Here is a 27494-nt window from a genome sequence, read left to right on the forward strand (position 1 = left end):
CGAGTATCGGCTATCGTCCAGGCAATAGATATCGTAGACGGTCCAGAGACACCGACAAGATTAGAATAATATAAACGACAGGTGGTTGATACGTTTTCTTTTATTGATGTCTCGAACGGAGAGCCGCTTACATCGAAACGGATAGGTTTCCGTTACATGGTAAAGTGAAAAATGACTGGACGCAAGCTCGAGCGCGCGTGGCAAAGTAGTCTCTCGAACGCTGTTCCTCCCCTTTGGCTTTCATTCTTTGGTCTCGTATTACGTGTCGCATCGCATCGCGTGCAATCCGTTAAAACAGGTAGTACGTCTGAAAGAGAAACGAGATCCATCGTCTGATCCGACGTCGAGCAGCAGAATATCGTCGAAGACGGTTACTCACCCGCGGTGACAATTCCGCGTAGCATTTGTTGAAGATGTACGCGTACTCGCAGTCGTCGCCTTTTGCTTGAGGGAATGATGGTTGCAAATTATTACACCAAAGTACCGCGTTCGACCCGGATTGATCGCGTGTAATCGAAAACGAAATATAAGTTGAGATATAAAGAACCGCGGTGGTGTGCGAACTGTTTAGAATGATTTACGTAGGGTATCTACGTGGAAAGGAATCGAAGGGAATTGGACTTCGAAAACACCCAATCGGTCGACGGGACGAGCATAAAAGAATAAAATATACACGGTAGATACCCAAATATTTACCGATCCCCTTGCACTCGGTGATCGCTTTCTGAACCTCCGCCCGGTAGGCCGGTATTCTTTGGAAGAACGTGAGCATGCCGTTCAAGCTGAGCTCCCTCTTGTCGTCGACCAGCCCGAATTGTTCCCACAGGCAGTACATGTAACACTGCACCGTAGAAACAACAGGCATTTGTTTTATCTCGCTCGGAAAGATCCGCGCAACGCGATACACAGGCCGACATTTACCTTTAACTGCCGCGTCTCGGGCCACTCACCGTTCCTCACCGCTTCTATGTCCACTGAAACCAGAACGATTACCGTTAACGCCTGAAAGCCTGCTACTTTTCTCCGCGAACTCGCCGACACCACCGAGTGCCGCTATCATACCTGTAGCTACTCCTGTCTGCGTCTGGCAAGCGTTCACCACGCTGGCCGCGGTGGCGATCATCTCGTCCGAGACGAAGCTCGGCCGTGTCTGCAAAACGTCGTGTTCTTTTACTCGAGATCAAATTCTATTCGATCGGACATCGCATCCAACTAAAATCAATCATGCTCGAGAAGAATTCGCAACCAGTAACAAGCGTGTCTTGTTCGCAGACCATTCTTTTCTGGGCTTGTAATTGAACTTCCAAAGGGAAAGGAGAAGAGCCACTCGGTTGGAGAAGGAAAAACAATTTCTCAAAATGGTTTCTCAGAGAGCCTGCTGGAAATGTTACATACCCCGCAACGAACAGTCGCCGACTGAAGCAAGCAAACAGTCAGCAAAGGTACGAGTACCGAGAACCTCATGATTTGCCTTCTATTTTCCTTCCGATCGGTGGTACTCGGGGGCTTGCCGTTGCGGTTGCGGTTGTGATTGCGATTACGATTGCGATCCCCGGCCAGGAGTTGTTGTCTCTTGGGTAATCAGCGGGGATTTAGCGGGAATACCGAGTGACACTACCGTACGGGATACGCGGCCGGTGCGACTCGGGGCGGAAAGTTGCCGTAGCACTGAACTGCACGGCGCGCGATGTCGGCAAGCGCGAGGGCGTGACTGAACCTTTACGCGCGCTCCATCGACCGACCAACGACCAGATCTTTTCGTTTCGCACGCATCGCGCTTAATTAAATCCACCGAGATATCATAAGAAATTCCAGTCCAAAGATCCGTCATCGAATTGCCAATCGCTCGGGGGAAGTATGCACATCGCATTTCCAGTCCCGTTTCAATTTACAGACAAAGTAAACGCACAGAACGATGTATCGATGAAATTACGATGCGCATACTAGAGTTACCGCGACGACGATATTGGCTTCTGTTCCTTGATCGCGGATCGCATTCGTACGAAGAGAATCTTTCCGAAGGGAATCTGGGAATGGATTAAAGCACCTTGAAAGACGTCTGTCGCAGGGTAGACGAACCTTTGGATTCTAGGCCAGGGTGTAGTACGCATAAACGCAGGTTTGATTGGCGGATGTTACCAGTTTACGATCCGCCGACCCTATGAAATCTCTCCTATCTCCTACATACCCGGCCAATTCAAATGCCTCGCTCCGCTGCTACTAATTCAGCGTTTACAAATCACTGAAGAACGAGGCTCGCTCGTAACGTTAGCGGTTATGAAAACCGCTTAAATTCAAGATTACTCTTACACGCGTAATGTTACGCGCGTGTATAGTCCTGTAGGATTCTGTATTATAACTCGCGAACCGTAAGAGTTGTAGGAACTGTAATTTACCAAATGATAGTCCTAATTAAAAGATGTCACTTTTTCCTGAACGGTCGGTTACTCCTACGAAAAAAACTCAAAGAATCTTTTTTGTAGAGAATTTCCTAAACTATAAATTTCGTAATAACTATTTTTGTCGTAAAACTGATAGATAACGAGATATTCGCGAAAAAACGTTATTACTGTTTTCAACCTTCTGTACAATTTTTAGCAGCGCTTGGATCGATGGGGACTTTTGACATGTTGTTTAAAACGACAAAATGAAGGCCCATACCAATATTTAGCTTGCTTGGATTTATTCCGAAGAGAGATCCTAATTTCACTGGACTATACACGCTTCTATGCGCTTGAATGAAATTAAAATGCCCAAAACGCGAACGAGAAGCTCGAGCCTCGAGGGAGATAATTTTGTGGGTCAATAGAATTCCGACGGAGCTGAGCGAGCATGTCGGAGCTAACCCTGACGATGAGTAGCATCGTATCGAGTATATGTATTAGTTGCCCATCAAAATAATTGACTACCGTCCAGTGGAACGAATAGAAATTTATGCCGATACCCTGTAAATCGGTCAGTGTCTATGTCCAATCCGCGGACAAGCGACATCATTTCGACGAAATCTTTCTATCGCTGTACATTTTGTCGCAACTTGTTACGCCATACATTTCTCGTTCGACATAACCTGATTGTACTTTTCCCGTCTACAGTCTGCTGAGTTTCTATCGTTGTCTTCAGTCTTGACGATCCCCTTTGATGCGACAATCTTTTATACATCACGGAAATTCGCTAGAAGCTCGTATCACGCTGTTTTTCTCAAGTCTGAAATCTTCGAAGCGTGCTAAAATTGTTTGATACTAAATACCTACGAGGGCAAAGCGATTTCGAGTGACTGTACGGTCGATGGCACAGTACAGTCTACCGAATTATAATTGACGATGCTGCCACGTTCACGCGTTCTCGCAACAGCCACTAAGCCAGAAACATTTCGAGTCTTGGGAAACTGTCCCTGCCATTTGATGGCATATTTTTGGAATGTTCCTCGATGAAAGGAAAGCGACTCGGAAACGATGTTTGGATGGGAATTGGAAGTTGACGAGATGCGACGCGGGGACAAAAGAATTTCCACGGACTGTACAGCCGATGTTGTATTGACTGCAGTGTTTTCTTCGAGCGAGTGCATTTCGTCGAAAACGAGACGCGCGAGGATTATCCACGGTGCAGACACAAGGTGTCATCGACGTGCTACAACCTCCACCGAACAATTTCTGTGAAAAGAGAGTCGAAAGAGGTAGATTCCTTGAGCGAGATCGAGCTCGGTAAACAACGCGATTGCGTTCCGTGGACGTTACGATTTCGAGCCGTTTCGCTGGCACTAGGTAGTACGGTACGAGATGCCAAAGACGAGGAAGAAAGAATATCCTTCAAAGAGTGTTTGCGGTGGATGTTGGTTTGCGAAATAGGATGGCACGGTGGTTCTTTGAATTTCCAAGATCGCGCGACAGACGGAAACTACTTACGATTGCTCGAGTTTAATTAAAATTTTGAAAAAGCTTCTGATAGAGCACTACCATTGTCACGTGGTCCATTCTACTCTTACGTCACTTTTCGCGTAAAATTTAAAATTTCTCATACACCGATTTACAAAGAGCACAGAATGGGGAAAACCAGAGGAGTGCACGAAACAACGCCGGAATTAAGAAACCGAATGGTGGGCATGTACGAAGCCGGTTTAGGCCTGCGAGAAATCGCGGCAGCCGTGAATTGCTCGGTAAGTATGTCTGGGAGGCAGCATACAAGACAGTAATAAAGAATTTACCCGCTTACACGTAATTAATGGCGTCGTTATTACTTCATTATTATTTCAGCAACGCACAGTAAAAAGATGGTTAAATAGATTCGACAAAGAAGGTACGGTGGAAACACGAGAGCGATGCGGACGTAAACGGGCTACGACAGTTGAACAAGACGAAGCAATCATACGACTGGCTACTCAAACACCGATATCAGCAGCGAAAGCTGTTCTTCCTGCTTTGGGACTCACTTGCTCCGTCGACACTATTAGAGAAAGGCTACATAAAGCTGGAATTCACAATTGGAGTCCCTCGCGCAAGTACATGCAGAGAATTCCTCTTGGGTTGGTTCTTTAAAAGTTTAAAAATTTAAAACTGCGCGCTCGTACCATTCAATTTCAAATATTTTTTGTCATTCGACGGTACCCTTTGCTCATAGCGACACAGATGGTGCTGCGATACAACAACCTGTATGGAGGCCTACTGGGACGCAGTTAGGTAAAAAGAAGTCTTCCAAAGATTCTAGTAAAAACGATAAAAATCCTAGCACTGGTAAGAAGAAAAACTCCTCGCGGAAAATTAAGGCCAAAGACGCATATGTTGGCGATGGCGCACCAGTCGAAAACGTGAAACAATCCAACGAACAACAAGAATACATGTTTCCGCAACAGAATGCCCCACAATCTCACAATCAATCCAACGAAATGAAAGCATCGTCCCAACCTGTACCTCAGAGCCAAACAGAATTCGGTAATGCGTTGAGTTTAGCCCAACAAACGCAATCCATTTATCAACATCCTGATTTAAATATCTCTCAAAATTGGCCATTGGACTTGGTGCAAGGAAACCATCATTATCCACAAGTTTGTACGCTTTGGTCTACTCTACTCAAACGTTTGTCCCGCTTTTCGACTCTACCTTTTGTCGGATTTTAGGGCCAGCCGAATCCGTTACCTCACGAACAGCCTTTACCGCAACATCTTCAAGAATTACGTACTCAGCAAGAGCAAGAGCAAGAGCAACAACACCAACACCACCACCAGCATCATCACCACCACCACCACACGCAACAAGTTCGACAAACGATTCCAGATCAAACTCATAATCTTGAACAGCAGCATCAGCAACAGGAGCAGGAGCAGGAGCAGGAGCGGGAGCAGGAGCAGGAACAGCAACCGCACGTTCGAGTGAAACGCCGAGGGACATTCCAGCATCATCAGCAACAGCATCAGGAACATTTGCATTCGCAACTACCTAGTCCACCAATCAATCCAAATTTAAATTCCGATAGCTCTAATTCATGTGGTTCTCAAGATAATAATCAGTCTTCTAGCGGAGAACTTGAACAGAACAAACATACATCGAAAGAAGGTCGTGAAAGAAATGTGTCGCAGAGAAAGAAAAAAAAGGGTGGAAAAGCGAAAGGAACGTTGGAAACCAGTGTTGAAATTCGAAATCGTATGATCGGCATGTCCGAAGCAGGCTTGTCCACACTGTCTATCGCGCTCGCAATCGACAGATCGGTAAGAAGAAACATGTTCATCTCGATGGATTCACGTAATTAAGACCATCTTGGAGATAGCCCCGTATACGCAATGCTCGTTATTAAATAGGAACGTACCGTTAAAAGATGGTTAGAACGTTGGCACAAAGAAGGCAACGTACAAACGAAGGAAAGAAAAGGCCGTCGGCGAATCACGACTAAAGAAGAGGACGATGCCATCGTTGCTATGGCCACTCAGCAGCCACTGACTGCAGCAAAGCACGTAGCGCCTGCTCTAGGGTTAAAGTGTAGCGTAGATACGATCAGGGAAAGGCTTCATAAAGCTGGTATCCATAGTTGGAAGTTAGGAAAGAAGCAAGGGTTAGTATAAAGAATACAGATATCGATCGAAATGTATACACAAATATATATGTATTGATATTTAGCCGTAAGAAGCAATCAGTAACTAAGCTTTCAACGGGTTTAGAGAAGGGAACGCAGTGCATACGGTGCACCTTTGGCAACCCAGTGGAAATCGACCAAATAAATCGAAAATATCCGGTGAAAAGAAGAAAAGATCAAGCGGCAATAGAAAACGCAATCACGGGTCTTGCAATACTCAAAAACGATTACCCAGTAATTGTAAGAAAAAGAAAGTCGAGCCCACTCCGGTGAAAATGACGATGCTTCCGCCGGTTCCGGCGGTTCCGCCGCCGGCAAACATAATATCAGAACAGTCCGCTACTTTAACGTTTCACAATCCAGGAACGAGTAAGTTAGCCTGTACTTCAAATACCTTCTATAGTTATCATCTTTCGTGTTTCATGGTGGAAAAGCGGATGGATAATTTTGGGTATCACTTTCTGCCATTTCTTAGTGGCAAACTATGTTTCAGGTCCTAATGTAATGCAACCTGTTCACAATATTTCCGCAGTTCCTCCTACGCTTGTCCAATCTCAGCCACCTCCTCCAGGTCCGCAGTCAGCGCCACAACCGATGCAGCCAATAGGTCCCCTGATGCAGCAGAGGTCCGATTGTCGATTAGCATCAGCTATCATACCACCGGTATCGGGGCAGGGAAATAGTGGAGTTGCTTATCCATCGTGCATGGTTGGAAGTAGTAGTCACGCAGGACACAACATGGAACAACCCGATCCCTTAAACTACGAACCGTACATATGGAGTTTTTAAACACGGAGCATCCAATACTTGGGCATCATTAAATCGTAAAACCTTTCAATTTTTACACCTTTTGCCGTACCATAAGAAATTCTCTCTTGATGCACATATGTGTCGCATGGTATGCGCTTTCAAGTATTTTCATACTGTTGAGTATGCTTAAAGCTTGCTTACAGCTTAAAGGAGGAACAAAGGTCTGAAAATAGGTACGACTAGTACAAATGTTATTAAAACAACAAATGGATCGCAGACGTCTCGTAACGTTTTCTACACGGAATCAAAACGGTAATGCTACTTGACATTATATTACATTCCTCCCTATCTTCAGTGAAGACAGCAATATGTATTTACACGTAAAAATTTTTTTACTCATGAATAATTTTTGCTATATACCCAGAAATACGACACGAATATTATTTTAAGGAATGAAGTATGCCGTTATCGTTTTGTTCAATTAATTATGTCGACTCAACAAATTTACGTGTTCCATGCGAAATTGGTTGAGACAATTTATGTAAGCGTGAGAAAGCACGTTAAATATGATGTACATATATAGATACACATACATATAAGTATACGTAGTGAACAAAGTACATATATATCGACGGAAATATGAGGAAAGGTATAATGTTTATTTTGCTATAAATGTATTTTGTCTTTGGATCGTCATTCATGATACAGTAATGTCGATAGTAATGCAATAATATAATAGAAATGAAGGATGTAAAAAAATGAGAGATTTGTATGACATTTCTATTAAGTTTGTATTTGTAAAAGTTTCAGAAGAAAGTAAGGAAATATGAATTGAGGAATATATCGATCGTATGATTAATATACATAAATATGAGAACCTGAATGGTACGTAATCCATAATCCGTAATTCGTAATCGTCTCGGTCGTTTTATACTTTTGGTAACAGTTGCATATACATAATATATTTTTTTAATCCCGTTTCAGTTCAGGAATCTCCTCGAATTGCATTGTATCAGTGTTTAAACCTACTAATACATCCTATCACGTAAGTTCCCATACATGTGAGACATTTTTTAATACGTCATTAGGACTGTTTTTATAAAACATAAAGAATCCTTGTATTTGTGCTGGGCTAACATTTCTCTTTTGCGACATCACCTCCTTTGCGAATTGTGCCGCAATTTCGTTTGCCCTATCTCCAGCATTTTTATAAAATCTTAAAAACATTTGTTCCACTTGTCTCGCGCTACACCAACCTGCAATCAGACATATCACTAGTGAAACATCTGGAACGCTTCGTATGAATCCAGTTGAAGCGTAACGGTCTTAAGATTTATACGCGTACCTATGTATTCCTTTACATCCACTCTGCCTGGTCTAACTAATGCGGGATCTAATCTTTCCAAGTAATTGGTCGTCATAAACAGAATTCTTGCCTCAGCAGATGCAACGCCGTCCAAGCAATTTAGTAAACCGCTAAACGTGACTCTGTTCAAGCCGTCATACGCACCTTTAACTGCAACAAATACTTTCTTATTAAAAATTCAAGTGCATCTAGTGCAAGGACAACTTCCACGTCATTCTAACATTTCGAACGCACCATCTTTACTTTCTTCCCTACTACTGAATGCAGCGTCAATATCTTCCAAAAGAACGATAGTTTGTTGAGGAGCCATAGCTAATAAATGATTCAATCTGTCGTCCGTTAATCCTCGCTCCGATAGATTTAGAACGCATATGCCCCGTTCTAATTCACCGGCCAGTGCAGTAATAAAGGAAGATTTACCACAACCCGGAGGTCCATACAATAAATATCCTCGACGATATGGTATTCCTATATAATTGATGAATGGATTTCTATCTTTATGATACGGTTGCGTTTGCTTTTGTATTACTATTTATGTACATACCGCGATCGCTATACCATGCAGGTGTGTTTATAAATTCACGACAATCGTTTATTACTCTTTCCGCGATATCCGTGTCTAGAACAACTGACTCTAAAGGTCTTCGTTTTTTAGGATGTCCAAATTGTCTCCATTCGCTTCCCATTGCTGTATACATTATCGTTTTGCCTTCGTGCTCTTTTAAAGCCATTTGTCTAGCTATAGACAAACGTATGTATATCTATACCTTTCCATTGATTTGTTTTGCATCAGTGCTTGTACGTAAAGTTTTACCCTCTTCCAAAATGTTGAAGTATATTTTTCTGTTTCTTCCAAACGCAGTAAGCTGCACTGTTTCCCATGGTATACCCATTTGTATGTCCAATGTTTGCTGTTCCCTGGTTCGTTCCACTCTTATCCAATTCCCCTGGTACCTGTTAATTTCAAATCATTTACATAATCCACATTTATCGCGCAATCTCTTACCTCCACTAATGTAACAGTTACTATAGTCTTGGGATAACTACGCAATAGTCTCATACTTGTCATTGTAAGTTGATGTATTGGAGCAATAAGTACAGTTATTTCTAACCTAATGATATGCGTTCCAATACTTGGTATGAAATCATATCTAGTTTTTATGTGACCTGTATCCCTTTGCTCGAAACTTGTTTCGACGGAAAGATGTTGAGTCTCCTTTGCCCCCTTATATGTAATCCATTGCAAGACCCATTGGTAGCTTTTGTCACGGCATGGAACTTCCAAAGTGATCATATAATGTCGCCTATGTTTGAAAACATTCTGTACCGTACAATGCTCCCAGCGCAGATACATCATCGGATAAGATACAAGCGCCAGATAAATACCTGAACATTATCATTCCTATTTGCATTCCTTTTCGTAGCAAAGCTGCTCCGGCCCCGAGTCCAAAGAGACCGAAGCCAGCTCCAAAATAAGGATTATCAGATAGTGTCTGTAGATAATCAGTTATAGTCATTGTATTGAAGTTTGTTTCTCCCAAATCACGATATGCACTAAATTAGTTAAGTCGGTTCAATCTCGTTTTTAAGCATTTGTTAAATTCGAGAATTTACTGTACATCCCACGTATACTTCATCTTCGCACTTATCAGTTCTTACATAAAAACTGATAAAAACTAACGAAATGTATACGAGCCCCTTATATCACGCGGCTCTTCAACACTCTTGAGTTGTAAGTACTCTTGAACAAGATGCGAAGCCGTAACGGTGAAAAATATTCTTTTACATTTCCATTATCCAAGAGATTCTAGGAAATTTTATGAACCTGTTTTTAAATTGCGTTGGCAATCCTAGACTAAAACCCGCACACGGTATATGCTTTGAAACTTATCTTTAACATACAAATAAATAGTATGCGGCTATTATTTAGGGATAATATGCGAAGTACGCGAGTCTAAGTGTACTTAGTTGCGCGTGTGATAATCCGTTCTACCTGCGTTGTATTATATAGCGAATTCGGTACCTCGCACTGAAACTGAGTCTGCACTGGTGTCAGAAAATGACTTGGATTGGTTGTTTCTGATAGAAACGGAGATAGCTCTATAAGAATTAACCAATCCAAGTCATTTTTTGGCACCAATACAGAGTCAGTTTGGGTTACCGAATTCGCTAATAGTCTATAGACACTGATCAGTGATCTCTGATAGACTCGCGCGTCGAGCTCGAGGCGTTGAATTCTTCCGCCAGTGCAGTATTTACCGGCACGTGTACCGCATGGATTGGCTAGTGTTCTCGTTCGATTTTTCGTCGTTAATATGACTTTTATTGTAAATTTAAAGGTACGTGGATTCTATAAAATAACACCTTTGTTATGTACCAATTGCTTTTCATATAAGGTACAAGCTTTTCATATACAATACTTTATCGGGAATACAAATATTCGCGGTTCCGTGTAAAATCTGTTAACATTATTCAGACTTTTCAAGCCACAAAACGCAACAATAGTTTCGCATAAATATATTGCCGAGTGTAACAAATGTATTAATACATAGGTACATCTTTCGGATTGTTATTTTCATTTGTTATTGTTAAGCATTTTTGTGTTATTCACAGATGTGGCCAATTGTACTCTCCTGTTTGCTATTCCTATGTACGACGAGTCTCTATGCGGATAAAAGAGTCAATAAGTATGTGACTACTCTAATAGATGCAAAATGGAAAGAAACACCTTTGGCCCTTGAAGCAGCTGAATATCTAAATGATGAAAATTCAAATTATTTCTGGAAGTTTGTTGATACTTTTGCCGATAACGATTTCACAGATGGTAATTTTAAACTGACCGAAACACGTATTGCGCTCTGCAATCCTACATTGTTGTCCTCTTTCCTTTTGTAGCCACAGAAAAAGATAATTATAATGCCATTGTCGCATTTACTGAGAAATATTTATCTCCTTCGGAAGTAGCGTTGCTCAAATTAGGATTGTCTTTACGTATTTATTCGGCACGCGTGGAAATGTTTACTGAAATGGCAGAAAATAAAAATATTTCCGCCCTTGGCTGTTACAACGTGGTAGATGTTGGTGGGAAATTTACTTGCTCCTTAGAAGAATTAGAAGAGTTAGTCAGCCATGTGAGTACTATATGAAAAATCTATAGACTTTACGCACATATTTAATCATTTGTCTGTTCCATAGGGGACTTGGTTGAATCCTGATACTTACAGCATAGATCATCGTTATCATATGTCTCTGCAGTCTGAGAAAGTTGTTATATTATATGGTCAGATCGGAACACCAAAATTCTCAGATTTTCATAAAAAATTAAAAAATCTTGCAGAAACCAAAGGAATTAACTATATTCTACGGCATTATTTAAAGGTACCATAAGTATCAAGAATCTTGATTTCTGTATATCAGGTACACTAATGCATTTGCAATAAACATTTATCAAACATTTATATCTTACACGGTTCGTAGGATAGAACGGATAAAAATGTACGCTTATCGGGCTATGGTGTAGAATTACAAATGAAATCTACAGAATATAAAGCGACGGATGATTCTGATATTAAAGATAGCACCGGCAATGATTCAGAAACATTGAACGATAAGATGGAAGAAACAGATGGAATTAACTTTATGACTTTAAAGTAATGTGGTTAAATTCCTACTATGTATGTTGTTATAACATAGGTACCTGCATCAAATGTTAACGTTACACGGCATAATCATTACAGAACTTTATATCCCGACAAGCAAGCAGAGCTGGACAAGCTGCAGATTCACTTGCTGGACACTAGTCATGAAATTGGTGCCTTAAAAGTGTGGCAATTTCAAGAATTAAGTCATCAGGCTGCTGAGAGAATAATGAACTCCCCGACAAACGAGGCCATTAACATTTTAACCGACATTTCCCAGAACTTTCCGATGCAAGTAAATATTCCTCTAGGCTATTTACAGACTATCCGCCCGTAAATTTCGCGGCATTTATTCTAGGGAACAATGGTTTTTAAATTTTTGTAGGCAAAATCCTTAATTAGAACAAAAGTAAACAGCGAAATGAAGAAGGAAATGAAACTGAATCAAGCAATATTCTCATCGAGTATAAACATACAGCCCACGGATACTGCGCTATTCGTTAATGGATTATTTTTCGATTTGGAGGCTGTGGATGTGCTCAGCCTGTTAGAATCACTAAGAAGCGAACTGAGAGTAATGGAATCTCTTCGTAAAATTGGTAAGGTGGACGCTAGATTGGGAGTAATATAGTAGGGCGAAAGATAGAAGATGGATCGGAGAGGAATGTAATGTTTCGTTTGTAGGATTTAGCAATAAGAAAATGGGTAAATTATTGGCGTTGGATTTATCTACCAATATGGATAAGCAAGAATTTGCAATGGACATAAGAGATTCGGCTATAATTTGGGTGAACGATATAGAACAAGATTCAATTTACGCGAGGTGGTCGACATCATTAACTGAATTACTCAGGCCAACTTTTCCTGGAATGTTGAGAAACATTAGGAGAAATCTATACAATCTGGTTTGTAAACGTCCATCGATCACCTCAAATAATTATAATACCACACTAAGAAATCCTCAAGTGCAGGTTTATCGTGAAATTCTATGGTTTTATAGGTTCTAATTATCGATCCCTTAAGCGGAGAATCCACGTCCCTGATATCTTTAGCGCAATCCTTGTATTTGCATTCGGCACCGTTACGGGTGGGCTTTATTTTTCTAACAAATTCCGACACTTCCGTAACTGGCCTATCCGATGCCAGCGTTGCGGTGAATAACGTGTACCATTACTTTGCGGAGACCAAAGGATCGGACCACGCTTTACAATTTCTAATAGACGTAAGACCTTATGGTATACGACTCGTTATCCCATATTTACTATTGCTACATCAACTGAAGAAAAGCTTTGTGACGCCGAGTATCTGGTTTTAGTTGGGAAATTATATCGGCCCGGAAGGAGCAGACGTAGATGACGTGAAGAAAGCTATAAGGGCACAAGACTCGACAGCCAATATAAATTATATTCTTGGCGAGGAGTCCGAGTACGATGTAGGCCGTCATTTAGCTAGTGATTTTGTAAAGCGATCTGGTTTTAAGAAATTCCCGCAAGCTTTACTAAACGGTATACCATTGTCCTCCGATCAATTGAACGCCAATTCGTTCGAAGAAGCAGTTCTGTCTACCATTATGTCGCAAACGCCTGCATTGCAGAAAGCGGTTTACCGGGGAGAGATAACCGAAGGAGACGATGTGGTCGATTATATTATGAATCAGCCGAACGTTATGCCACGGTATGATGTATACACAGTTTCATTTATTTAATACTCTTCACACATCTAATACTCGTCGCCATAATTCATATTGGTTTTCATTTTATACTGTAGTTTAAACGAACGAGTATTAAAGACAGAGAAACATACATGGCTGGACTTAATCGGCACTGCACCCGATGACGAGAACTACGTTAAATGGAGTCCCCAAGATTTCTCAACGTGGCTTATGAATAGAATGCATTATATGTTTGCACCTCGTCGGACCAATGTTCATCATTTATACAGCTTTTGGGTAGTGACAAACTTGAGGGATGCAAACGGCCGGAAGTTGTTACGCGAGGCTCTTGATTACATAGTAAGTGATGAACTACCCGATAACTTGATCACACAGCCAGGTGGCAGAGAAACAAAATCTATTACTGTGATTTAGGAATCGAATGCTGATGTTAGAATTGCCGTAATCGTTAATCCATTAACTGATGCAACATCCGACATCGCCGGTTCGGCTGATATCAATCGAATAGCGCTGGCCGCTTTAAACAGCCTGCCCGTAGACAAGGCTCTACGTTTTATACGTCACATAATTACCGAGGACATTGCCAACGTCATTGCTAACGGTAACTTTGATATAGAGGTAACTATAATTTGGTTTGGTGGATGACCGCCGATTTCCAAATAACGACGAGCAATCCGTCTAATCGCTGAAACTGTTGAAACACTAGGAGGAAGTCGTTAGGGAAAGCCTGAAGAGAGCAGCTGACGAATTGCCCCTGCATCGGCATTACGTGAAAACAGTATTGAACCTAGAGAAAGGTAGCAGAGCGATCATTTGTAACGGGAGATTAATCGGCCCGCTAGATAACGACGAAGAATTTACGAGCGATGATTTTTCGGTGTTGGAAAGGTTTAGCCAGAGCAGTTATGGCGACAAGTTGTTTAAGAAGTTAATAAAAGGACATTTACTAGACGACGACGACGACGAATATGGTACGAAAAGTATTCATCCCTTTTAACACGGAATTGCACCATCGTTACATTTTTTTTTTTTTAAGCAGAACAGAACGAAATCACAGATGATATGATTATGAAAATTACGTCGTTGCTAGTCTCGCATCCTCAGACTCGAAGACGATTCGATGTTCCTTTCCACGGTGACGACCACAGGTGAGCCAGCCCTCTAAGCGATTCGAAATCATGTTAATTTCTACCATCGCGTAGCTTTCACGAATCGAACACGAACTCATCTTAATCCTCACGATATGTATGCGTAGCGCTATAAAGATCCCAGCAGTAAGTCCCGAAGAAGTGGCGTTCACTTTGGTCGCTATTGTCGATCCCGTATCCCGCGGTGCTCAAAAACTGGGCCCGATTTTAAAGACATTGCAACAATCTCTCAACTGCAACGTCAAAGTGTTTCTCAACTGCTTGGACAAGAATAGTGACATGCCGCTCAAGAGGTATACCACGCGTTTCCTTTTACCTCTTCGTTTACTCCACGCGTCTGTGTCGCACATTGTTCCAGCTTTTATCGATTCGTATTCGAACCTCAATTACAATTCTCCGCCGATGGTCACATCAACGGAGCCATGGCGAAATTTATGAAACTACCGACTTCCTCCCTCTTGACGCAGTATATTCATGCACCGGAGAATTGGTTGGTAGAAGTGGTGAGAAGCGTTTACGATTTAGATAATATTAAACTGGACAACGTCGCGATCGGAGTACATAGGTAAGTGCCGCCGGCCAACGGAAGCGGGAGCGCAAGCGTATGCACGGAAGTATGTACAATGTTGTACATGGTATTTAATGTTATAGCGAATTCGAACTGGAACATTTACTGCTCGAGGGTCACTGTTTCGAAGCGGTGATGGGAAATCCACCTCGAGGATTACAATTCACTCTGGGCACAGAAAGGCAACCATTGATGGTGGACACTATAGTGATGGCAAATTTGGGATACTTTCAGCTAAAAGCGAATCCGGGCGAGTGGTTGTTGCGTCTTAGGCAGGGACGATCGGCGGAAATCTATGATTTTGCAACGGTCGGCGGACAGGACGTTATACAAGAGGGTAACGACGTTAAAGTCGTTATAAGTTCGTTAAGAAGTCACGTATTGAAAGTGAAAGTGTCGAAGAAGCCGGACAAGGTCGGAGTGGACCTGCTGTCCGAAGACGATAAAAGCTCTGGCTTGTGGAATTCTATATCTAGGTAGGAAAAATTCTCTTCCGACTATTCCGCCGACCCCGCGCATTACGCTGAATCGTAGTTTCAAGTGTTTTAGCATTATTTAGTGAAAGTATGCAGTGTCTTTAGCACGTTCTTCACTTATCCGTGAACTTTAATTTTCATTTATTCTCTGTTTTTTTAGCTTTGCCAAATTTTGGTAAGCTTTCAACGAATTATGACTACGTATATATAATAATAACGACCGTTGTTCCTTCCACTGTCCATCGCGAGTCCTCGATGAATTTTACCGCGTTTAAGAGAGCACAATTTTATTCACCATCCGCGGTTTCTAACATCTTTTTCCTTAAAAATTAGGACCTTTACGGCAACGGATGATAGCGAGGATCAGGATGAGAAACTAAACATCTTTTCCCTAGCCTCCGGTCATTTATACGAAAGATTTCTCAAGATTATGATGTCAAGCGTTATAAAGCACACAAACAGTCCCGTGAAATTTTGGTTCCTGAAAAATTACCTTTCGCCGACGTTAAAAGTAAGCGAGGATACTACACGCGGGAGAAGTAAATGGTAAGGGGGCGACTATTAACACAGAATTAACGAGAAAATGGACATGTCGATAGGATTTCTTGCCACATATGGCAAAGGAGTACGGTTTCGAGTACGAGCTGGTACAATACAAATGGCCCCGATGGCTTCATCAGCAAACTGAGAAGCAGAGGACCATATGGGGTTACAAGATCTTATTCCTGGATGTACTTTTTCCCCTGAACGTGAAAAAGATAATATTCGTTGATGCCGATCAGGTATATTAACTCTATACACTATACAGAGTAATAGCTGAGGTTCGATGACGTGACATGACGTACCGTTTAGGTGGTAAGAGCGGATTTGAAGGAGCTGGCAGGCATGGACCTCGGCGGCGCGCCGTACGCGTACACGCCGTTCTGCGACAGCAGGAAAGAGATGGATGGATTCAGGTTCTGGAAGCAAGGATATTGGCGAAATCATTTGCAGGGCCGTGCTTATCATATCAGCGCCTTGTACGTGGTGGATTTGAAAAGATTTCGGCGTATCGCGGCTGGAGACAGGCTGAGGGGGCAGTATCAAGCGCTCAGTCAAGATCCCAATAGCTTGGCGAATCTCGATCAAGTTCGTACGATAATCGCATCGAATATCGCTTAATCAGCACTCAGCCGTAACATCTATAATACTGTACAAACGACGCTTCGTTATTTTAGGACCTTCCTAACAATATGATTCATCAAGTGGCTATAAAGACTTTGCCGCAGGAGTGGTTATGGTGCGAAACATGGTGCGATAACGCATCCAAGGGTTACGCTAAAACCATCGATTTGGTAAATATGGCTTACACTTTATTGATACATACATACATATGTAATCCTGAGGCGCAACCTTTTTAAACGACAGTGTAACAATCCGATGACCAAGGAAGCGAAGCTGCAAGCCGCCGTGCGCATTCTACCGGAATGGGTGGGATACGACGAGGAAATGAAAGCTTTACAGCAGAAGGTGGATAACGAAAACAGACAGATGGAAAAGGAAGAGAACGGTACACTCATCCAGTATAGACAACCGATACGCGCGTATCGCGACAACGCTTTTTAAACGAGCACCTAACTATCCTGGCTTCTCCTGTTATTCCTTGTAGATACGTTCGAGGAAATTACGGACGATTTCGTGAAACACCAAGAGCTGTAAAGTTAGTTAGCAACAAGCCCGAAGAAATCCATCCTGCTGAAGATTAAGGTAATAGAATGTTTTTGCAAATTTTGAACAGGATGAACTAATCATATTCAACGTGCGTGAGTGCATCTTCACGGCATGTCCACTCTCGATACCACCAGCGACTCTCGAACAGAGATGTACACCTTACCTATGCGTATGTACGTTGAAACTTTTCTTATCCACGAATGTGTATCGCTGCACAGTCGGCACAGTACCTCCTCCCCCTGTTTTTACGGAATTCTTTCTTTATCGTGGAAAGGGGCCGAGACCCGTTCAAACAAAAAGAACGCGAGAAACGCGTGTTTACTCTTACGTAATAAACACTTGGAATGATTATCGGTTATCGATTGTGAAAACGTTAATCTTTGATCGCCGTATTGTAGTTAATCGTAGACACGGAACCATGTTCATTCGTATTGTCAGCGCGATTGTGATTTTGTATCGTCTATTTTATAGTTGTAAGAAATAAACTTGTAACGTTTCTAAACTACCTTTTACAGAGATATGCTCCCTTATTCTACGAAGCTGGGCGAAGGCTTCGCGTTGGTAACCTGCGTGATTAACTTTTCAAACGCTTATCGGGGTTTTTGCGGTTCCCGCAACGTTTGCCCCGGTATACTATCCCTCTTCCGATCGCAATGTAATATCCCGCGATGTTAAATATTTGCGTGCCCCGGCAGCCCGGCGAGAAACATCGAAAAAAGATCTGCTCGCGTATCGGTCGTCTTGTTACGTAGATAGATATGTAAACTTACAACGGTTCCAAAAGAGGAATGTTTGGCGTTGCAGTCATGACATCTTCCGTCGATGCTGTTGTGCCGTGATTCGTGATTCGTTCGGCGCGCGAGCTTGGAGACAAGCTCTTCCACGTTCGTCATTTAACGTTTTCGTTATTGTGATCGCGCGTCGCGTTCGCGCCCGCGTTCGTGCTCACGCTCGCAAAACAAAGACAGTTTCGAAATTGGTATCACATTACGTGCCATAAAGAGGACCAGCATATTCAGTTGCGAGAATGGACGAAGCTACTCGAGGCAAGCATATATCGTACGTAAATTTAAAGTGTTCATCCCCCTAACTGTACTTAACTTGGAACCACATAAACGCGGCACGTAACATCAAAATGAGTAGGTATTTTTTCTCAATTGAAATTCTGCGAGCTAAGATTCGTCTGTGAATTTTTAAGAGAATTTTTAAAGGCGGGACGAACCGATCGGGCACCAACGAGTGTCTACTGTTTTAGCGTTAAACTGAAATATCGCATCGCACGCTATACAATTCCATACAATGCATACGTAAATAGAGAATTCTGAGATATCTAGTAAAAAAGAAGACGTTTATCTTGACGTGCGATCTAGGAAGAGAACGCGCGCGCGCGCGCGCGCCTGTTACACTATGGTTGTTCACGTTACGTGTTTACAAAAACGAGGGGTTCAGTGAGATCGGGAGAATGGAAAGGAAATAGATGTAGGTATTTGCGTTAGTGAGGAATTCGGACGTGTGTATTTGGAGCAGGAGCAACAGTAATATTCTCGAGCTCGCGACTGTTGAACAATACTATCTAGACTTCTTTTCTTTATCTACGCTAAAGTCTATCATCGCGTTACACGGTGAACGTATGTACATCGTATTAGTGTCGTACAAGAAGGACGCGGAGATCGTTCAATTACAAGGCGAATGAAAATATTGTTTAAAAGCTTGCTGATTTCCGGCCAGATATCGATAGGATTCGGTAACTCGTTTAAACGGTTCCACGCGTACGGCCGGTGATCCTCGAGTCGAGGGTATAGTTCGACCAAACGGTCCGAGTTAGATCTGTTATCGAGGGGAATAGGTAGAGTGAGAAAAATATTCATGACTGATCGACGGCGGTCGATGCTTAGACACGGATCGATCGGTCAATGTTGCCGAGAAGTTCGAAACGAGCGCGAACATTTGTTGGAATGCGAAGAATTTTAGAAAATAACAGAAGCAGGAAAACGCGATACATCTGGGCCCGGGGGATATCTTTCTCGAAGCGCAAGAAAGACAGAGTAAACGACACCGTCGCGTCGCTCAGGACAGATAGGAAGTTCGAAAGGCAGAAACAGATAGAGGAAGTAGGTGGAGCAGGGGGGGGGCGATCAACGTTGCTGAGGAGGGAGCCGTGAGTCGTGAGTGGAATCGAGAGAGGCCCGTACAGATAGAGCGAGAGAATAAGAAGTACAGAGTTTGCTGGGGCGGGGGATAGAGTGTGGCGAAGGCGAGAAAGAGAGACGGAGCAGGAGAAACTCGTCGAGAGTTAAGCTATCTGGTAAAACAAACGGACTATGCCGGACAGAGGGTTTTCTACTAAAAGACGGCATGAAGCGGCAGACGAGCTTGGTTGTTTATGTAACTAGTGACGCGTGCACAGTCGATCCGTGTCTCTTAGTCGGCGGTCGACCGAGGACTTAACGACGGAATCGTTGCACCGATTTCGTTTGCTGCTCTTCGTTCTACCGTCGCGCCCCCTTCTTTTCATCTTCGTTTTCGTCATCGCCGTTTGACCTCCCCTGTCGCTTTTCTTTTCCGTATTTTCGTTCGATCCATCGCGGTGAACCTCACGATCGGCGCTGTCTACAACGCATCTCCGCCAGGACCATGGACGACGAGAAGATCAAACTGTGAGTTGCAAATATCCTTCCTGATGGAATCGGATCGCCCGATCGGCTTCTCTCTCCATCTCTCCACCTTCTCCCCACCAACGAAATTCACGTTCCGTCGCATCGCGTTGGCCTGAGTGTGTTGGTATTTACACGATCCACGCTCGACGATTTTCACGCAGGAAACCGAGAGAAAGGGACAATGAGGGAACTGAGGAGCGTGACCAGGCCGATACCTTTTCGGCCCCCTATCGTGTGATAGAATTTGAACTTTGCCGATATACTTAACACAGTCGTGTGTTTTCGTGGTAAACCGACTGCTCGATAAATCGGTAAGCGTGTTCGCGAGCTGGCTCAGTGGAGCCAGAATTCTTGCCCATCACTTTTCCTCTCTTCTCCTCTCCGTAAGCAATATTTCGTAGCTGGTTTCCAAGTTCGCCGCAATCTTCACTGCGAGATATTCGGAACTCAACTACGATTGTTCACGATCTAGTTGCATTTACCATGCAATCGATATCCTACCGCAAGAAAATCGCTCATCATTCAACCGTAATGCACGAACAATCATTTGTTGCTCAATCTCGATTCGCTTGAAATCGGACTCGCAACAGAGATCGCTACATCTATCGATCACCTTTCCACAGTAATTCCTTTGAAATCGATACGCGTACTCGACGCCGAGGAATTCGGCAAGGCTGATCGGAGAAGGATTATCGATCCGCGCGTGGATCTCCGCGGACCGCCGCGCGGTAGCTATCAGCGCGTGCGTCGTTGGCTGTCGCTTCTACTATTTAGGTAGCGCTCGCGCGAATAGTTTTGCTCGATGCTCGATGTTTAATCGTATTTCGGCCGATCGGCCACAGCAGGAAGAGGACGAATGATACGTAGTAGATAGGACGCGCGCGGGCCCCTATCGCGTAGCAAAGGAAGGAAGCGAAACGTGGCGTTGCAATTGATTTTACGGCCAAACGAAGCAACGTTACGTGCGTATACATATAGATACTTTGAGCCGCTCAGCTCATACGTTTGCCAGGCTTAATCCTGTTCTTATCGAAAGATTCCGTTCTGGAACTCGGTGAAGCGAAGGAATAAGCTTGGTGGTGGTGGCATCGCGGTGATTCAGTAACGATTTAATGATCCGGCTATAGGTACATACCTATACTTTGGTTTTTGCACACGGCATTGATGGTCGATAATCGATCGGGAAACGGAGAAAACTCTCGCTACGGATAACCGTTTTACGAATGCCCCGTTTGCACACGGCATCCTTGATATCTTGTTGTCAGATAGCGAGCTACGCGGCAACGATAACGATCGACCGTACAGTTAAGCTCGGCCTCGATCGCTCGTCTCGCAACCGTATCTCTTCCTAGTGTCAACGAATGCCGAAATTATTTTCGTGTCTGTCAACTGCCTCCCGTTTGCCCGCCTCGCTTGGGCGCGGTTCCATTCCGAGCTTGCGCGTTCCTGGCGCGGCGACTTTGGAAGAACTAAAGAGAAAGTAGGAGAGCTACCGATCACGTGCGTAATATTTAATACTGTAATCTAAAGATGAAACGTGATTCCTTCTGCGATATGCTGATGATTGCCGATAGCGGTTGTCATGTCAATAATGATCGTAAACAATATCGTCTGTCCGATAATTCGGTTAGAGGCGGTTATAAGATTTCCTGTCACTTTTAACAAGGCTCCGAGTCGGCAATCGGCAACTTTCTCGTCGGTTGGTAGCGAATCGCGGGAAATGCGAACGAACTCGGAGAAGAAGATCGATCGCGTGAATGAAGAATCGTAATATGAACGGTCCCACGTCCGACGATGCACCGCGGTGCGTGGAATACATACGTATATTGGGTCGTACGATACGATAGAGTAGGGTGCATAAATAAACTAGGTTCTCGTTGATCCGTAGATTCGAGGACAAAGCTGTGTACGGATACGGGACGAGCATTCCACCGAACAACAACCAAGACGAGGACAACGTGGTATCACCGAGGAAAGTGATCTTCTGCGTGCACGGGAAGCTCTCGGGATGCTGTACGGTAGTGAGGGGCACGTCGGTCGACGAAAGTCCAGCCGGTGATTATCAACAAAATTCTTCCAGTAAGAGTTTACTACCTGCTTTAACTTTTAACAGACGAACAGACCGTTCACGGCACCGTATGGTCCAACTAACTTCCTTCCTTTCCTCTGTTTTCGTAGCCGTGCTGGAAGATCATTGCCACAGAGAAAGAGACGAGGAGATCGATAAAAAGGCAAGAAAGAAATTACTGCTTGCTAGTACGCTGTGCGTAATATTTATGATAGCGGAAATCGTAGGTAATACGCCACGTAGTAACGTACGAGGAGTACGAGCGAGAGAATGAAGGTGCAAGATATGTCAGTTAGAGGATCGCTTTCTTCCTTCCAGGTGGAGTACTGTCCAATAGTTTGGCCATCGCGACGGATGCTGCGCACCTATTGACCGATTTCGCCTCGTTTATGATCTCTCTGTTCTCGATATGGGTAGCCAGTCGGCCAGCCACCAGGAAAATGCCGTTCGGCTGGTACAGAGCGGAAGTATGAGTCGTTGCCAATCTCTCTCGACAGAGGAGACGTTCGCGAGCCGGACGTCTCTTCGCACCCTTTGCAACTGTAACACGATAAAATCGTTACAGGTAATAGGTGCTTTGACGTCGGTTTTACTGATATGGGTAGTTACTGGAATCTTGTTTTACCTGGCGGTCGAGAGAATAGTTCACAAGGACTTCGAACTGGATGCCACCGTGATGTTGATCACATCTGCCGTTGGCGTTGCGGTAAATCTAGTGTTAGTGACACTAACAACATTATATTGTCAATTTAGAAAGCCGCCCCGACACCCCGCGCCTGATCAGTTGGATTTTTCCGAATTTTCGCAATCGTTGAATGTTGCAGGATGGGTGTGTCGCTGCATGAACACGGCCACGGACACGGGCACAGCCACGGACATGTTTCGCATAAAACGAGTCGCGTGGAAAACGAGGGAATCGACGAGGAAGACCTCTCCCGAGATAGGAAAAACATCAATGTGCGTGCCGCTTTTATACACGTTGTGGGCGACTTCATTCAAAGCATAGGAGTTTTCATCGCGGCCCTAGTTATTTATTTCAAGGTAAATCCGTTGTTTCTCGAAGCCAACCCAACCGAACCAACATAATAAAACATTTTCAGCCAAGTTGGAGCATAGTCGATCCAATTTGTACCTTCCTATTCTCCCTGCTGGTGATATTAACTACCGTTGCGATCATCAAAGACGTGATGAACGTTCTGATGGAGGGGATACCGAAAGGATTCGAATATTCTCAAGTGGAGAGTACCTTCATGCAAATCGAAGGAGTCGTGAAGGTGCACAATCTCCGTATCTGGGCGCTTTCCTTAGATAAGACTGCACTATCCGCGCACATCGCAATAAGTAAGCTACAATCCAATATTTTAATATTCAATCTCTTATCCACCTCGTCTGCGCTCCCCGTTATCATTCTCTTTGTCTTTCTACCGAAGAACCCGGAGCAAGTCCGCACGATATACTGCGCACCGCAACAAGAAATATTCACAACAAGTACAAATTTTTCGAAATGACGCTCCAAATAGAGGAATTCAACGAACGAATGGAAAATTGCAGACAGTGCAAAGCGTTGTCGCAATAGTTGGGCGAGAGCTCTTGGAAGCTGATGATAGAGCAAAAGTTGCGAGTCACGAGCCAATGACGAGCAACATTCTGTTACCCCGTTTAATCACCAAACCGCGGTCGATCGTTTCTTTGATCGCTACGCTTCCATCTTGATTACTTTCAAACTTTCAACATCTATCTTGTCGTTATTATCGTTATTTATTTTAAAAGTGACTTTCAATGAAGCGATCCAATAGAAATTGTACAGTCACGGAACGATATATCGACTGCACACTTCACTTTCATATCCCAACCGCTATCGAGAAGTAAAGTGTTCGAACAAGGAAAATAAAGAATATATTCAACGAGTATCCACTAATTTATTTGTATTCCTAAGTGTATCGCATATCGCATTTCTCGATTGAAACAGAAGCCGTGGTCTGTTGCCAACTTCGTGGTGAGCGTTTCGAACGGTCCAAACTCCTAACCTTACCGGACGTACTGGCACATACGCAAAAGTGTCAGTTGGTGTCAGTTTTGGTTCGACGGAACTCCATTCTGTGAATTGTCAAACCGGTAGTATGTCGGAAGAGAAGTCGTCGAGCATAGGAAACGATGCGAAAGATACTACGACGTTATCAGAATTGTTCGACAAAGCGTTCGAGCTATTTAATCAGATCAATAAAACTGATGAACCTACAAACAGCTCGAAAGTTCAGGTACATACCTATCGAGTGGCATCTTTTAAAGATCTTTCCGTGATCTAGAGCTATTAGTAATAATCTCCTTCAGTATTATCCCTCTTGCATGCATTAATACATGTCCTTCTATTTTTCTTATTCTATATCAGTCGGACGTTAGACGGGCTATGAGTATGTTGGAAGATGCGACAAGACTCGTCTCCGTAGTCGATATGTTCAGCGAGAATGAAAGCTTCGAGGAGGTGCCTACGGAAAACATTAAATATTTTTTACTGCCGGCCTTCCTTGGGACACTAGCAACAAAACTTTGCAATATAAACGATCGAATGCACGTCATCAATGTCGCCGAGATTTATTTCCTGGACTTTTTGAAACGCGTTAAAACTTATGGTTTGACCGACATCCACGTACCAGAAATGAAATCAGAACCCGAGACAGAAAACGTTTCCGTCAGGACCCGATCAAATGCGGAATTAATTACAGAAATGGTATGTGTATACTTCCGAGGCATCCATCTATTCGAGATCCACTCCGAAATCAAGCATTATTAATAATTGATGTTTCGTAGGTATGTCGTAGGAATACAAAATTGCAAAGATACAGGGAGCAAAAGGAATTACAATCGCAATTGGAGACTCTTAGAACGAATTTGTCGAACGTGAACATAGATGACGAAGTCAAGAGAGAATATTTCATAACGCTCATAAAGTTGTACATAAATCTGACGATAGAGGACCTGAGCTCTTTGGCCACGGAGAAGCCGATTCTGGAGCATATAACGAAGGAAGGAAAAAACGAAACTATGACCTCTCGTGCTTCGGATAAACATAAACCCTCTATTCCCAAGTTGCAACCAATTATTATTACTCGAGATGAAGTGCAGAAGAAAGTGTATGGCGCTGGCTATCCTAGTCTACCTGTTCTTACTGTTCAAGAATTTTATGACCAGCGGGTAAAAGATGGGGAGTAAGTAGAAATATTTATATTTAGAATTAGAATAGTCCTCTATATCGCTGACCTAATCCCATTGATATTGTCTCAAGCTGGCCTGATCCGTCGCAACGAAATCAGGTAAATTCCAAGTGTTTGCAAAACGTGGCCGAGAGTGGTAACAACAGCGAGGAGGAAGAAGATATTGATAAAGAAAAGAGGGTCGAATCCGATGATCCAGAGATGTTGAGGCAATTACGTGCTATGGACGAATACAAGGACACGCACAGGCGAGGTTGGGGCAATCGTGCCAATAGAAGTTAAATGTGTAAATATTAAACAATTTTTTAGGCATTGTAACCGCATAGCCCTGTATCTATCATACGTATCCTATGAATACCCCTTTGAAACAAGTATTTGTAAGTTGTGGATATTTCCCAAAATCAATGTCATTCTCTCGGAAATCCTATTATAAATGTGGACGCATCGATTCCAAATAAAACTTGTACATTTTTACAGAAAACTGGTTTTTCTCATTTATTTAACCCTCTACGCTCAACGCATCCCAGGTACATCTGATACTTCGTACACCGAAGGTCTACAAAAGTGCAAAATTACAGAGCGAAATTAAACACCACGCGAAAACGTAATACAACATAAAAGATGCACCTTGTCCGGATCTACAGCTTTTGTTGGACATATTTTTTTATTTAATCAATAACGGGGGATATTATATAAAATCGGCTTTGCGAGCTATTAAATAATGATTTAAATGTTTAAGAGTCCAGGGGTATCTTTTCCCGTTCATTGTATCGCATTTCACTTATTTCAGTAAAATGCAGCTAAGTGATAAAACAGTATTATTATTTAACGAGCCTTCCTTCCATTACTTACTCCTTCCTATTCCAAATAATATGTAAAAGACATGCTAAAAAGAGCACCTAAAATGATCCTTTCACACTGAGCTGCTTTTAAAAATCTTTACATTAACGCACTGTTTTAAATATTGTTGCAAATGAAATCGAGGTGTTCGAGAAATAAAATCCCGGTTACTTTGCGCCACCTCCTTCGAAGTCATGTTATCCTGTTACGAAGCCCAAATTTTGTGCGTCCTGAAAATGTATGCCAGGTTTTGGCCAATATGTATCAGGAGAACATGAGGCCGCAAGAAGGTATCCTAAAATTCAGCGAAACTTCTGCTTCAAATAGTTCTGCGCCTTTGATTCGCTTTCCAGAGACATTACTTTGCGCCACCTCTTTCGAAGTCATGTTATCCTGTTACGAAGCCCAAATTTTGTGCGTTCTAAAATTTATGCCAGATTTTGGCCCAGGTATCAGGAGAACATGAAGCGAAAAGAGGTATTCTGAATTTCAGCTTCGAAGGCATCTTCGATTCTCTCTCCGAAGACGTTACTTAGTGCCACCTCTTTCGACATCATGTTCTCCTGTTACAAAGCCCAATTTTGTGCATTCTGAAAATTTTTGCCAGATTTTGGCCCAGGTATCAGGAGAACATGAAGCGAAAAGAGGTATTCTGAATTTCAGCTTCGAAGGCATCTTCGATTCTCTCTGCGAAGACTTTACTTAGTGCCACCTCTTTCGACATCATGTTCTCCTGTTACAAAGCCCAATTTTGTGCATTCTGAAAATTTTTGCCAGATTTTGGCCCAGGTATCAGGAGAACATGAAGCGAAAAGAGGTATTCTGAATTTCAGCTTCGAAGGCATCGCCTTAAAGTAGCAAACAAGAGCTACGCCTTTCATGGGCCTTTAAACAGTTCTCGGTTAATGTGGTGCTTTTGAAAGTCTCGAAGCTTGTAATTTCTGAATAGTATTCCATGGGCACTAGTTGCAAAATTTTCTTCAATATCGACTTATTAACAAAGGAAATCTATGGTATTCTTAAGGAAATACCATAGATATTTGAAATTTGGATAGGAATATGTAAAAGGTATTTCTGAATAATAATACAGTTTGTTTCAAGTTTCTTTCTATATATTTGCATAAAAGGCCTTTACATTGTTACAATAAAGTATAAGGTATATAAAGTCACTATTTTCTTGTGATTACTATCAAGGTTTCCATCATTCCGTCGAAATATTCCGAAGTTAAAACCTGTAAGAAGAAAAATATTTTTAGTAACTTGACTTGTCTATTATTGAAAATGGGAGAAACGTTACAACATTTTGTCACGTATGAAAATATATTAGTA

At 42.8% G+C, this 27494-nt stretch overlaps 6 protein-coding genes across 15 annotated transcripts; 4 read left to right on the forward strand and 2 right to left on the reverse strand.

The window, feature by feature from the left end:
* Positions 1 to 82: 82 nt before the first annotated feature.
* Positions 83 to 3942, reverse strand: Obp10 (odorant binding protein 10). Of its 4 annotated transcripts, none has more exons than XM_076829212.1 (6): positions 3903 to 3942; positions 1063 to 1150; positions 922 to 974; positions 685 to 841; positions 380 to 444; positions 83 to 307 (listed from the first exon to the last, which is right to left on the reverse strand). In XM_076829212.1, the coding sequence occupies exons 2-6, from the start codon at positions 1121 to 1123 to the stop codon at positions 290 to 292; spliced, it is 354 nt and encodes a 117-aa protein (XP_076685327.1). In that variant the 5' UTR covers positions 1124 to 1150; positions 3903 to 3942; the 3' UTR covers positions 83 to 289. The 4 variants fall into 4 exon arrangements, with proteins under 4 accessions (XP_076685327.1, XP_076685325.1, XP_076685326.1 ...); XM_076829210.1 differs by lacking the exon at positions 3903 to 3942 and adding an exon at positions 1396 to 1852 and having other exon boundaries at positions 697 to 841; XM_076829211.1 differs by lacking the exon at positions 3903 to 3942 and adding an exon at positions 1396 to 1843 and having other exon boundaries at positions 1063 to 1212.
* A 72-nt stretch (positions 3943 to 4014) lies between these two features.
* LOC143377652 (uncharacterized) lies at positions 4015 to 7936 on the forward strand. Of its 2 annotated transcripts, none has more exons than XM_076829193.1 (7): positions 4015 to 4153; positions 4251 to 4519; positions 4615 to 5038; positions 5111 to 5698; positions 5789 to 6039; positions 6146 to 6429; positions 6536 to 7936. In XM_076829193.1, exons 1-7 carry the CDS (start codon positions 4040 to 4042, stop codon positions 6847 to 6849), a joined length of 2244 nt encoding a protein of 747 aa, XP_076685308.1. In that variant the 5' UTR covers positions 4015 to 4039; the 3' UTR covers positions 6850 to 7936. The 2 variants fall into 2 exon arrangements, with proteins under 2 accessions (XP_076685308.1, XP_076685309.1); XM_076829194.1 differs by having other exon boundaries at positions 6554 to 7936.
* Positions 7463 to 10053, reverse strand: Bcs1 (mitochondrial chaperone BCS1). 2 transcript variants are annotated; one of them, XM_076829199.1, is made up of 7 exons: positions 9563 to 10053; positions 9289 to 9480; positions 8991 to 9130; positions 8721 to 8915; positions 8420 to 8644; positions 8156 to 8338; positions 7463 to 8066 (listed from the first exon to the last, which is right to left on the reverse strand). In XM_076829199.1, the coding sequence occupies exons 1-7, from the start codon at positions 9691 to 9693 to the stop codon at positions 7852 to 7854; spliced, it is 1281 nt and encodes a 426-aa protein (XP_076685314.1). In that variant the 5' UTR covers positions 9694 to 10053; the 3' UTR covers positions 7463 to 7851. The 2 variants fall into 2 exon arrangements, with proteins under 2 accessions (XP_076685314.1, XP_076685315.1); XM_076829200.1 differs by having other exon boundaries at positions 8156 to 8326; positions 8411 to 8644; positions 9563 to 10046.
* Positions 10054 to 10352: 299 nt separating this feature from the next.
* Positions 10353 to 17893, forward strand: Uggt (UDP-glucose-glycoprotein glucosyltransferase). 3 transcript variants are annotated; one of them, XM_076829189.1, is made up of 23 exons: positions 10353 to 10515; positions 10790 to 11000; positions 11072 to 11307; positions 11372 to 11554; positions 11654 to 11826; positions 11914 to 12109; positions 12200 to 12413; positions 12499 to 12719; positions 12815 to 13036; positions 13130 to 13488; positions 13582 to 13825; positions 13901 to 14104; positions 14193 to 14457; positions 14523 to 14634; positions 14742 to 14927; positions 14993 to 15199; positions 15286 to 15678; positions 16012 to 16189; positions 16278 to 16460; positions 16531 to 16806; positions 16896 to 17012; positions 17086 to 17227; positions 17327 to 17893. In XM_076829189.1, exons 1-23 carry the CDS (start codon positions 10492 to 10494, stop codon positions 17374 to 17376), a joined length of 4596 nt encoding a protein of 1531 aa, XP_076685304.1. In that variant the 5' UTR covers positions 10353 to 10491; the 3' UTR covers positions 17377 to 17893. The 3 variants fall into 3 exon arrangements, with proteins under 3 accessions (XP_076685304.1, XP_076685305.1, XP_076685306.1); XM_076829190.1 differs by having other exon boundaries at positions 14526 to 14634; XM_076829191.1 differs by lacking the exon at positions 10353 to 10515 and adding an exon at positions 10588 to 10714.
* Positions 17894 to 18172: 279 nt separating this feature from the next.
* Positions 18173 to 24021, forward strand: LOC143377657 (proton-coupled zinc antiporter SLC30A2). 3 transcript variants are annotated; one of them, XM_076829203.1, is made up of 8 exons: positions 18173 to 18447; positions 21934 to 22124; positions 22224 to 22340; positions 22432 to 22580; positions 22679 to 22830; positions 22938 to 23154; positions 23214 to 23454; positions 23544 to 24021. In XM_076829203.1, the coding sequence occupies exons 1-8, from the start codon at positions 18416 to 18418 to the stop codon at positions 23687 to 23689; spliced, it is 1245 nt and encodes a 414-aa protein (XP_076685318.1). In that variant the 5' UTR covers positions 18173 to 18415; the 3' UTR covers positions 23690 to 24021. The 3 variants fall into 3 exon arrangements, with proteins under 3 accessions (XP_076685318.1, XP_076685320.1, XP_076685317.1); XM_076829205.1 differs by lacking the exon at positions 18173 to 18447 and adding an exon at positions 19308 to 20045; XM_076829202.1 differs by lacking the exon at positions 18173 to 18447 and adding an exon at positions 21684 to 21849.
* A 123-nt stretch (positions 24022 to 24144) lies between these two features.
* Positions 24145 to 25806, forward strand: Tap42 (immunoglobulin binding protein Tap42). Its single transcript, XM_076829207.1, has 4 exons — positions 24145 to 24371; positions 24503 to 24841; positions 24922 to 25319; positions 25397 to 25806. Exons 1-4 carry the CDS (start codon positions 24234 to 24236, stop codon positions 25605 to 25607), a joined length of 1086 nt encoding a protein of 361 aa, XP_076685322.1. The 5' UTR covers positions 24145 to 24233; the 3' UTR covers positions 25608 to 25806.
* Positions 25807 to 27494: the final 1688 nt, after the last annotated feature.

The sequence above is a fragment of the Andrena cerasifolii genome, chromosome 16 (assembly GCF_050908995.1).
Source record: "Andrena cerasifolii isolate SP2316 chromosome 16, iyAndCera1_principal, whole genome shotgun sequence".
NCBI classification, from domain to species: Eukaryota; Metazoa; Arthropoda; class Insecta; order Hymenoptera; family Andrenidae; genus Andrena; species Andrena cerasifolii.

Bases quoted from the DNA above. Each gene is read 5' to 3' on its own strand.
- Obp10 (XM_076829209.1), bottom strand. From the start codon at position 1,464: ATGAGGTTCTCGGTACTCGTACCTTTGCTGACTGTTTGCTTGCTTCAG. The intron at 842-921 runs GTAAATGTCGGC...TCTACGGTGCAG, and splicing joins CCGAGACGCGGCAGTTAAAG to TGTTACATGTACTGCCTGTG. The intron at 445-684 runs GTATCTACCGTG...CATTCCCTCAAG, and splicing joins GGGGATCGGTAAATATTTGG to CAAAAGGCGACGACTGCGAG.
- LOC143377652 (XM_076829193.1), top strand. From the start codon at position 4,040: ATGGGGAAAACCAGAGGAGTGCACGAAACAACGCCGGAATTAAGAAAC. The intron at 6,040-6,145 runs GTTAGTATAAAG...CAACGGGTTTAG, and splicing joins AAGTTAGGAAAGAAGCAAGG to AGAAGGGAACGCAGTGCATA. The intron at 6,430-6,535 runs GTAAGTTAGCCT...GCCATTTCTTAG, and splicing joins GTTTCACAATCCAGGAACGA to TGGCAAACTATGTTTCAGGT.
- Bcs1 (XM_076829199.1), bottom strand. From the start codon at position 9,693: ATGACTATAACTGATTATCTACAGACACTATCTGATAATCCTTATTTT. The intron at 9,481-9,562 runs GTATTTATCTGG...TTTCAAACATAG, and splicing joins ATAGGAATGATAATGTTCAG to GCGACATTATATGATCACTT. The intron at 8,339-8,419 runs GTAAAGATGGTG...TTAATAAGAAAG, and splicing joins ATTCAGTAGTAGGGAAGAAA to TATTTGTTGCAGTTAAAGGT.
- Uggt (XM_076829189.1), top strand. From the start codon at position 10,492: ATGACTTTTATTGTAAATTTAAAG. The intron at 13,826-13,900 runs GTAAGTGATGAA...ACTGTGATTTAG, and splicing joins GCGAGGCTCTTGATTACATA to GAATCGAATGCTGATGTTAG. The intron at 17,228-17,326 runs GTACACTCATCC...TATTCCTTGTAG, and splicing joins GATGGAAAAGGAAGAGAACG to ATACGTTCGAGGAAATTACG.
- LOC143377657 (XM_076829202.1), top strand. From the start codon at position 21,803: ATGAAGAATCGTAATATGAACGGTCCCACGTCCGACGATGCACCGCG. The intron at 22,125-22,223 runs GTAAGAGTTTAC...CTGTTTTCGTAG, and splicing joins TTATCAACAAAATTCTTCCA to CCGTGCTGGAAGATCATTGC. The intron at 23,155-23,213 runs GTAAATCCGTTG...AAACATTTTCAG, and splicing joins CCCTAGTTATTTATTTCAAG to CCAAGTTGGAGCATAGTCGA.
- Tap42 (XM_076829207.1), top strand. From the start codon at position 24,234: ATGTCGGAAGAGAAGTCGTCGAGCATAGGAAACGATGCGAAAGATACT. The intron at 24,842-24,921 runs GTATGTGTATAC...GATGTTTCGTAG, and splicing joins CGGAATTAATTACAGAAATG to GTATGTCGTAGGAATACAAA. The intron at 25,320-25,396 runs GTAAGTAGAAAT...TATTGTCTCAAG, and splicing joins CAGCGGGTAAAAGATGGGGA to CTGGCCTGATCCGTCGCAAC.